Raw genomic sequence first — 10,861 nt, 5'->3', positions numbered from 1 at the left:
TTACTCTAAACGAATGTTGAGTAATTTGATAAAATAAGATTCATTATATATGTAGATTCTGTCACTAAAACATAAATTTTAAAAGGGAATGCAAGTCTTCCAAGGTTTAAGAAGCTTCTGGTGCCGATGCTAGGGACGCATCTGTGCTGGACTATTCCCAAAACCAGCTAAGTTTTTGGTGAAGCGAGTTGGATCAAGTCCCCCACTGTTTCCCTGGTGAAGAGAGAGATGGTTTTTTGATGAAATATTGATTGCATAAACTTTGCCATCCTCTTCCCACCTCTACCCTTTTCTCATGGAAACTAGTCTTCCTTTGATGAGAAGGACCAATAAGTGTGCTAGTTAAATCATCCCCTTCTTCTTAATGACATATTAACCACCAGAATTTAAATGATGAATATGCTTTGAATATGATCCTGCAAGAAAAGTCTCTTTTAGACCACTAAAATAACATTTCCTGCTTTTGTTTTATCATATGTTTCCAACTAATCACAAAGCAACCAACGGGGCGCTTCGCTTATCTGGCAGGAACAGTTAGTGCAGGTCACTGTTGGTTAGTGCAGGTCACTGTTGGGATGTCGCAAGTTCAAACCCCAAATGGTATGGTTGTATGACTCGTAAGGGTCTACCTAACCACAGCTTTCTCTGTCCAACAAAAAAAGAAAAAAAACTAATCACAACTCACACTTATAGTAATGGATCTTTAACTCAAAACCACAACTCTTATGCTTAGCAACGAGGCTTTTCTCAAGAGTATATTTTTTAAGTGGATTTTCTTGCAAAAATTTCAGAAAAATCTTGAATGTTTTACAAATAATTAAAAAGAATAATAAAAATTAAAAATGATAGGAAACATATAGCTTTTAACAATATTTGTAATGAAAACATAAAGAAACAATTCATTTTTAAATCAAATAAATAAAAATAGAAAATATAAATATATAAAAATATAACCACTATTTGAAAACATCATGATATTTTTTTTATTTAATATTCATGATGTTTTCATTACATCATGATATTAAAGGCCTAATTCCATTTTCATTGCCATTAACACCCACAAAAATATAACCACCAGAATACATAATAGCCATTAACACCCACAAAACACAGATAGCAGCAGCACCAAAAGGCCTAATTCCATTTTCATTGCACCTTCACCCGTGGACAAGAGCAGAAATGAATACACAACTCACCCACTTCTGTTCTTTTTTTGGAAAGGCGAGCTGGGGTTAGGCGGACCCTTACTAGAACAACAGCCGCCGCATGTAGCAGAGGGATTTGATCCTAGGCCTTCAGCTTGACACATGACCCTGCTAACCAAATGGGATACCACCTCGGTGGTCACCCACTTCTTTTGTTGCCAAAAATAAGTAAGCGGGGTCCTGTGCCAAGCTGAAGGCCCAGGTTCGAATCACTCTGCCAAGCTGGTCAGTCACCCACTTCTTTTTTTTTTTGAAAGGCAAGCTGTGATGACCCTTTTTTTTCTTTTGCTAAACCAAGTAAAAAACTGGCTCTATGAAATATTGTCAGTATCTTCGTGAATCGGACAATTCGTATCGTATCGTATCGGCAGAAAATCAGTAAGATGACGACCTGAACAGGCTTATTTTAAAATAAATCTAAAAAAATGGTCAAAGTAGTTTTTAAATATTTGTAATATTTTTGTGGGACGTGCCTTTTTATTTTCTTTTTTTGAAAGTTGGTCGATTCCATTTGATTCAGCCTCGAATTGGAATACCCGGATTCCCTGAATCAGTTTGAAACCGAGACGATTCTTACAACATTGGTTCTATTTGAAACCAGGCCGACTTAGTGCAGGGCTTCACTGATAAAATCCTTGATGTCCACCGCACCTCTCGGCAGTACTCCCAACTTGGGCCTTGTGGCAAAGGACAATGTTACGAGTTATTAGTCCTTTTGAACCCATCCATGTTAAGCCTGTCCATCCAAATCAGGGCTGTCAATGGTCTGGGTTTGTGTTGGATGCCGATTCAACCCGAACCCAAATAATGGTTATGGGCATGAATAACTCTGACTTTAATATCATTTAGGTCAACCCGAACCCAACTTGAGAAACATGTGGATCAGGTTTGGGATGAAATTTATCCTGATTATTAAAAATGTCGAATGCCCAAATATTTTTATTTGTAATTTTGAGTGTAAATACATGTTTAGGATTCGTTCTTTGACCCGACTTAATCTGGGTCAGGTATCCAAATCCATTGGTTGTTATTTGGTAAGGTTTAGGTAAACCCTCTTTAACACATACTCCACCTATTGATAGCCCTAGATGACATGGGAGAAAAAGGGATTTGATAAGTCTATCTCCACCTCCATCATTGCACCGGTTTTGATTTTGGCCTTCGTTCCAGATCTTCCATTCCCGATCCAAACGGGGCGAAGCCCAGTTTTCCCTCGGTCCACTGCCAAACGCCGAAATTATTTAAACATCTTTGTGCAGAAAGAAAGACCCCTCGACTATTTTTCTCAGTGCATCAAAAGTGAACTATATAAGAGTTAGGGATGGGAGAGAAAATGTCATACGTTAAGAGGGTGGGAAAAAGAAATAGCCGAAGGCTTTATTTCCGTGGAAACCTTATATGTGAAATGTGTTCACAATCAGTGCATATTTTCTTGTATCGTTTGGCCAACGATTCAGGTGAATCGGCTAGATACTGATACTCAAGTGAATTGTCCTGAATCAGCCAAAAAAAAATTAAAAAATATTACGTGTCAATCAAAACGTAGCACGTATTAAAGCTATTAAAATAATATTTAAAAATAATTTTAAGTAATTTTTTACATTTATTAAAAAATAACCTATTCAAGGGTGAAACGTATCGATTTTCTGCCGACATGTATTGACCGATACAGGCCGATAGTGACAACATTGATTTTTTTCCATGTTCTGACATATAGAACTTTCTCCAAGGCTCCATTAAACCTCACTGTGCTGCTACATGCATGGCGTCAGCAGAGCAACCACTACAAACTAATGCAAAACAAGATGAATCGTATATGCAAACAAGATCAAATGAGCACCTTCATGCCTTCTCATTGACACACAGATGTACAGTCTTCTGATTAAAGAAGAGAAAATCAGGAAAAAAGGAACCAACCACAAACCAAAACCTTATCAACCCAACTCAAATACTAGACCAAATAACCCTTTAGCCCAGTAATAACAGATGGGGAGGGAGCACTTCTTCAGCCTATAGTCTCCCTGTTGTTTCACAAAAACTACATATGAGATAAGCATATCTTGAGAGGTGTGGAAAACTGATGGTTTTGTACAGATGTCTCAGAGAAACCTAGCAAGGAAAGAAGCTACATGATGGAACAGGAGTTGGGGTTTTCATCACTGAACATGTTGGTGTACTGCTCATCCTGCCTGGTTTTAGGATTTGAGTAGGCAACTTGCTCAACATTCCTGACATAGCCAGGAGGTGCTTTCTTGTCATAGGCCTGTGCAGTGTAAGGATATGCCACCAGATTGTAAGGGACATAAGGCCAAAGCTCAGCCTTTTTCCCTGTGGCCTTTGCCTTTTTCAGCACTTTGTTGTCCTCCACGCGCCCAACCACCGTCACCTTCTGCTGCTTCCTGTTGATCTCCACAGAATCAACCCCTGCAGAATAAACCCATTTAACATTATTAGGCAAATACTTTAAAAGGGATCATGATGCTGATAGTGGTGCTGATGAACGAGGGTGATGGTGATGATGATAATGATGATACCTTTCATTGACGTGAGGGCTTTCTTAACTTTGAGTTCGCACCCATCACAATCCATTCTGACTTTGAGCTCCACAGTCTGCACCTGCTTCTTGTGCTTCTTATTGTGCCCACCACCCAATAACCCTGAGAGATACTCCAAAGTTCCTCCCATGATGTAATTTCTACTCTCTCTCTCTCTCTCTCTCTCAGTTCTCTGCCTTTAAACCGTTCCCTCTGAGCACTACTTGCATATATAGGCACTTGAGGGGGCAGAAAACAACCGTTCCCATTACAAGGAAACTGCTAGGTAGTAAAGCAAATGGGAAAATAAGACAAAACAAAAGGTTAAAAAGAAAAAAGTAAAAGTAAAAAACGTAATGAGTAGAAATTTCAAAAACAAATTAAAGATCTATCCCTTGGTACGTGTATGTTGCATTAAATAATGATGTATTGTAGACTAGGTATTACCGTATGAGTTGTGCATCACAGAGTACAACGCTGGTTTTGCTTTTCTCTCTCTCTCTCTAAAGTTTTGCACATATTTTACTTGGTATGGAAGCAAGCTGCTGCAAACAGTCACATCGGGTGGGAAAAGGTAGGGTGGCCATGCCTCAATCATGAAAAGGTTAGATGAAACATGATGTTGACACGTGTTCACTTTAGTTTGACTGTAAGGACACGTGGCTGGTGATTAGTGGGGGATGAGAGGCTGAGGAGGTGACATGGGCAACAATACAGCTGGTTCTGTACAGGTGGCAAGGAAGTTGTGGGTAAGAAACAATACCACCCTTGACTGGCGGGCTATTCATAACGTATTGGTCTTGGCTTGTACACTATTACACTGCCGACTCGGGCAGATGGCCTACTCCGCTCGGACTTGGTCTGCAAGTAACTTGGCTTAGTTTGAGATGGATGATGACTCTTGCATCCTTCTTACATTTGCACTAAGTTTTCTCTCTATATACCTTATGTTATAGTTCAATTTGCATGTTTATGTACGACTGCGTTCCACTGTAGAAGAGCACGATTTTTTTTTCCTAAAAACAGAAAAATCATAGAGCTGCAATTTTAGTGTTGAAGCTTCTGACCTATATTAGGGTCACGGCATTAGGATTGGTAAACTAACCAACAAACTCGTTCATTATCGGTTTATATAACAGGTATGAGCAGAGCTATGAGTAGCTCATTTAGCTTAAACTTTATCAGTTATCACTTACTTTATTTGCGCTTTTTTTTTTTCTTAATATAAATTTTTATTTTTATTTTTAAAATTTTAAATAAGTCAATTCAAAGCTATTTGGATTGTACTTTCTGAATCTTTTTTTTTTTTTGGAAAAAAGATTCGGTGCCGAAACTCCTTCTGACATCATTACTTGCTACAACTCACGCAAATAATTTCACAGCCGCGGTCTTCTCGAAGGATCTGTTACTGAACCGAATCAAGAGCAGCAGATACACAAACAGGACATGAGTGACAGATAGAGACCAACTTCAAAGTCACGTCAGGTGGGTTCAGCCTGTATGGTTTTCAATTGCCCTCATCATTGCAGTGGAAAGTTATTTTATTAACCACTAACCCAAAATCCAAAACCAACCATGTCTTAGCTGTACGGTGGTGTACCAAAGCGCCAGAAAAAAAAAGTGGCAGCAAAACTATCACAGGCAAGTTGGTAGGGCGCACGCACGGCCTCTTGTACAGTTTAATAACTGTAATTACTGTAATCACCACGTTACAAAATGCATCTCTCTCTCTCAAAAGAGAGAGAGAGAGAATGTCGTGTCATAGGAAGCCAAGAAGATCCAGCTTTTTTAGACCGTACATCTCCAACGATAATATCGTCAGTGTGGTCTTGGATGAGATGCACGGCAACCCAAACACTACCATTTTTTTTTCAGCTGTTTTATTTTTTGTGCTTTAGATGCTATTCATCTACAAAATGAACGGCTCTGAAAATGTTTTGTGAGACGCATCTTTGAGGGTTCTACACAGTGTGTTTTCTTTGCATCCAAGGCTAATCCGTTAGGGGTGACTCTAACCTGATCATCTCGTTTAGGCTCTTGTGGCATGGAAGAACAGGTGCCTGTATATATAGATATAGGCGCCCCCATACGTTTTAGTTTTATTCTCCAACCAAGCTTCTCACTTTCCAATGTCGGTGTTAATGGCCCAAAGGGGTTGGCGTAGTGGGTGGGGACCTTGGCTGCTAGAGGGGCACTCAAGGTTCAATTTTCATGGGCGTCGCTCATCTGCTCAAGTCAATGCATAACAAAGGTCTCAGGGTCAAGGATCTTAGTTTCGGAGTTTTACGCTGCCGGCGCGACGACTGGAGATATGGCAGGCTGAGCCAGCACGGCCAGGTCTTCATGCCATGTGCAATTTTTTCGGGTTATAAATTCAAAAAAAATTTGTTGATGTTAACGGGTCACAGACCTTCACTACAAGGGATCCAACTCTGAGGTACTGGTACCAAGTGTGGACCTGGGCCCTACCAGATCTATCATAAATAAATCAAAACCAATCCATACCCAGTAGATATAGATATAGATTGAAATTTGCGGATATTAATGGGAACGCAGGTCAGGTCTGGGTCTGGGTCTGGTATAAAATTTCATACACCATACCTAGCATCATTGGATCCCACAAGTCACATCTGAATAGTTAATTGGACCCTTTCTTTTGTTGCCAGACCCTTACCCTACTTGATCCAGTACGAATGGGTCTGGTACCCAACCGGTTGACACCATTAGCCATGAAGCCAACTGTCCTCTATTTTTTATGTTTGCTAGCTATCTCAGTGTAAGCAGATCCACCATTGGTCAGATAAAGTCATATGGCGTATGACAGGCCTCTATCATATGCCAATCCCAACCATTGATAATGGCTGCAAGATTGTGCCACATGTCCTTTACATATGAACAAAATTCTAATAGAACAGGGCAGTTCAATGGCAGGCTGCAGAAACCATGTATTATCAGTGTGGCGAAAGAGAGATAAACATACACGAATTTACACAAGAATGAAACACCTAATACTTTTATAGGATACACCTAATACTTAGATGGTCGAAATGCTTAGGTATGTTTTGTTACAAATCGGATAAGATCAATTTGAATATTTGTCAAATACATGCAAAACCCACTGATCAGTGGGCGCTTTGAGCTTTGATATCAACGGTTAGGATTGACATAAGATATATCATTTTAGCTATAGTATTTAGGTGATTAATTGGTGAAACGTTCTCTGCGTACTCTTAAAGAAGTTTCTTTTGTTCGATGACTTTTCCAAGTGGCATTAATCGTGGAAATGGATCTTGTTTAACTTATAATCAATGTTGCAAGGTTTTTATTTACATAGTTGCAACGAGTTGGTTGTTTATCTTTTGTGTGTGGTAACGTTGGCAACCAATTCAAGAAGTCTGTGGACATCAAGGCTCTGTTTGGGAGCCTTGCATTGAAACCATTTTCATATGTTACCAAAATATGGTAGTGAGGATGGAGTTGCCAAAAACGTCCTCCTGTTAATAGTGTTGAAATGTGGTGTTGGGCTGCTAACTCCACTCTATGCAGTGTTTTGGCAACATCACTGCTCTCAAACAGCAGAGAGCATAAGAGCACTAGGGGAAACTGCAATACAACTCGGAGTTGAGGCGCCCAAACAGAGTCAAGTGGTTTTTGTTTTATGAGAGAATTGTTTGTTGACTATGGATATCCTAAGCAACAATATGCAAGAATCATTTTTGTTTTCCTTGCATTTTATCTTGTCAAGTTGTCATGCATTTATTGTTGCGATTGTTTTTTTTTTTTTTTTGTTTATGCTGATGGGGTTTGGCTTAATATACCTTGTGTTAGATTTTCTTCACAATGAGTGGGAGCAAAAGCTTGGAGCTGTGCAGCAATGGTGCTTTCTTAAAAGCAACAGTTATCTCACCAGGTGTGAACCTGAGTAGAGAAGGGTTGGATACAATCATGCATGCACATCTTATGCAATGTCAACATCTTCTAGCATTGATAAGGTTGGTCACCACGACACAGCTACCCTGGGGTTATTTGGCCAAAAAGCTTGATTCAAAAGACTAATAATTTTCAGCCAAAACCATAATAATCCTTCACCTGGGTCAAAATTATAACAAAAAAAACCAAAAACTGCTTGTAAAAGTTACATGTATAAATCAAAGTACCTTTTTAGGTTTAAACCTTCACTTAGTATAAACAAGATTCAGACCGTCTTAAAGACTAAGTAGCGAAGCTTTAAATTTAGTTCCTATTGTGAACTTCTTAATCTCATTCACACATTTTTTTTCAAGTAACCATATGTGTCATCTCACTTGATGAGTGCTCTAGAGACTACCTGAATCTTATAGAAGGCGACCCACACATTCATACTCACATAGGTGACTATGGCAAAAGTAAAAATATCTTTGAACCATTTTAATCAATTTAGCTTACAGATCTCATTAAGTGTCATGAGACACACTCTTATATCATAAGTTTTCAAGTACTTACATCAAAATGGGACATTAAGATACTCTCTATTTTTATGTATTCTTTAGTGCTCACCCAATTACTCAAGTGACTCATTGAACCAAGAACTCAATTGACCCAAGTCATTTGGTTGGGTTTCCATCATGGGTAATTTTTTTAGTAGGTTTTAATCTCAATCCCTTAAATGCACTTTTAATGATATTTTGTGAAATGTCTTTCGTAAGTGGATCTGCCAAAATTTGGCAAGATCTCATATATTCAACTGATATTACTTTTTTTAATAAGTTATTCACAGTATTGTGTTTTAGACTGATATTCTAGATTTTTTATTTTATATATTGTTCTCTGCTTTATATATAGTAGCTTGGCTATCACAATGAATCACTATAGGGGGCAAGGGTTTGCTGCCCAATGGAATCTTAATCAAAAGATTCTTCAGCCATTCAATTTTTATACTAGCATATGCTAGTGTTATAAACTCAACTTCTATAGTGGATTGGGTTACGATGATATGTTTCTACAATGCCTAGAATATTACCCCATATTCAAGGTTAAAGACTTATATGCTTGTGGATATAAAATCATTATTATCTGAATTCTAATTTCCATCACTATGCCTTTCAAAGTTAGTGGGTTCTCTCATGTAGAATAACCCATATTTCAATATTTTATTAAGGTACTTTAGGACCTTGAAAATTGCATCCCGATGCTCAGATCCCAGATTGATAGTACATTTGCTTAGTTTGCTTATGCAAAATATTATGTCTGGTCTAGTTCTATTCATCGCATATGCAAGACTACCAATAATACTACTATACTCAAGTTAAAAAATGTCCTTTTCAATGTACTTTGATGAATTAATAATATGATCAAATGAGGTATCAATAGATTTGCAATCAAAGCAATCAATATAATGTGATTGAGTCCAATCATAATCGTGCTCATGTCTAACCAGTTTGATTTCAAAAATCACATAAGCAAAACTCATATCTTTCATATCAAAATTAAATGACAAAATTTTTTTAGTATCATTTATGCATTCTATACTATTGCTAAGTATTAACATACCATCTACATGTAAATAGATAATGATTATTTTTATGATCAACTTTAGGACTGATGCATTTTTTAGTTTCAAGAATGTTAAAATCATAACAAAAAACCACTTGGTCAAATTTTTCATATCATTGTTTTAAAGCTTGTTTCAAACCATACAAAGACTTAAGTAGTTTGTAAACTTTGTTCTCTTTTAAGTTGTTCCATGTAAATCTATTATTTTAGGTTACCATTCAAAAAAATGAATTTAACATACATTTAATGAATTTCAAGTTTGAAAATTGAAGCTAAGGCTATAAGAATTCTAACTGAAGTAATTCTTAAAACTAGAGCATATGTATTAAAATAATCAATTTTGAATTTTTGTTTAAAGTCTTTTGCTACTAGTTTCACTTTAAATTTATCAATTGATCCATCATTTCTAAACTTTCTTTTGAAAATGCAATTACAACCAAGCAATTTAAAACTAGGTGGTAAATTTGCTAAAACCCATGTTTTATTTTCAAGAATAGAATCAATTTTGCTTTGAATAGCTTATTTCTAAGATGCAACATCAAGTGAAGGCATAAATTCAAAAAAAATAATGGATCTCTATCAATCATGTGAATGTAAAAATATATTCCAAAATTCTTAGGTTTTTTAGTTCTCTTGCTTTTTCTAATTTCTAAATTTTTAGGTTCCAAAACACACTTTTTGAATATAGATTCGCACAATGAATTGGGAGACGAAAGATTTTACAATTCTTTGAAAGTTAGATATTTTCTAAATTCAACTTGCATAAATTCACAAATTACTCTAATTTCTATATTCATAAATCTATATGCCTTGTTATTTTAAGAGTAGCCAATAAAAATTCATGTTAGTTTTAGGCCCTAATTTAGTTTGTTTGGGTTCATTCAATCTTACATATGCTACACAACCCCAAACCTTAAGATAACTCAAATTATGTTTTTTATTCTTCCATAATTCATAAGGAATAACATCAAGTTTTGAGTAAGGCACATGATTTAATATATAACACGAACTAAGTAAAGCGACAACCCTTAAATTAAAATCAAAAGTAGAACTAATAAGCACATCATTCACCATATCAATCAAGGTTTTATTTTTATGTTCTTCAACAACATTATGCTCGGGAGTTTAAGGTGTAATATTTTGTTTATGTATGCCGTGTTTTCATAAAATTTGATAAAATCTTGAGACAAGTAATCTTTATTTCTATCTGACCTAATTGATGCAATTTTGCAATTGTAAAAATTTCAACTTTGACATTAAAAATCTTGAATGTTTCATATGACTCATCTTTACTTTTCATAATATAAACATAAGCAAATTTAGAATAATTATCATTGAAAGTACCCTCACGAGTTTAAGTATTTTTCAAATCACAAACATCAATATGTATGAGTTCAAGAATTTAGAACTAAATTACTTATTTTCTTAATAGAATCGAAATGCACATGATCAAGCCTCACATGCCAACATTCAAGAGAGTCAAGCAAGTAAGCAAAAATATAAACAGTCTTATTGATCATGTTCAGTTTGTATAGATCATCAGAAACAAAGCTTTTACCTACAAACATATAGCTCTTTCACAATATTAAA

General features: G+C 36.4%; 1 protein-coding gene across 1 annotated transcript; it reads right to left on the bottom strand.

Moving 5' to 3' along the window:
* Nucleotides 1-3,206: 3,206 nt before the first annotated feature.
* On the bottom strand, nt 3,207-3,915 carry LOC149816657 (heavy metal-associated isoprenylated plant protein 23-like). Its single transcript, XM_089987702.1, has 2 exons — nt 3,740-3,915; nt 3,207-3,629 (listed from the first exon to the last, which is right to left on the bottom strand). Exons 1-2 carry the CDS (start codon nt 3,888-3,890, stop codon nt 3,331-3,333), a joined length of 450 nt encoding a protein of 149 aa, XP_089843828.1. The 5' UTR covers nt 3,891-3,915; the 3' UTR covers nt 3,207-3,330.
* Between the last annotated feature and the right edge of the window lie 6,946 nt (nt 3,916-10,861).

This window comes from Nuphar pumila, chromosome 14 (assembly GCF_984573655.1).
Source record: "Nuphar pumila chromosome 14, dmNupPumi1.hap1.1, whole genome shotgun sequence".
Lineage (NCBI taxonomy): Eukaryota > Viridiplantae > Streptophyta > Magnoliopsida > Nymphaeales > Nymphaeaceae > Nuphar > Nuphar pumila.
The sequence above is the reverse complement of the archived record's forward strand: the minus strand, read 5'-3'. Positions and strand labels throughout refer to the sequence as shown.

Coding starts and splice junctions, on each gene's coding strand:
- LOC149816657 (XM_089987702.1), bottom strand. CDS start 3,890: ATGGGAGGAACTTTGGAGTATCTCTCAGGGTTATTGGGTGGTGGGCAC. Junction 3,630..3,739: donor AGCCCTCACGTCAATGAAAG/GTATCATCATTA, acceptor TTTATTCTGCAG/GGGTTGATTCTGTGGAGATC.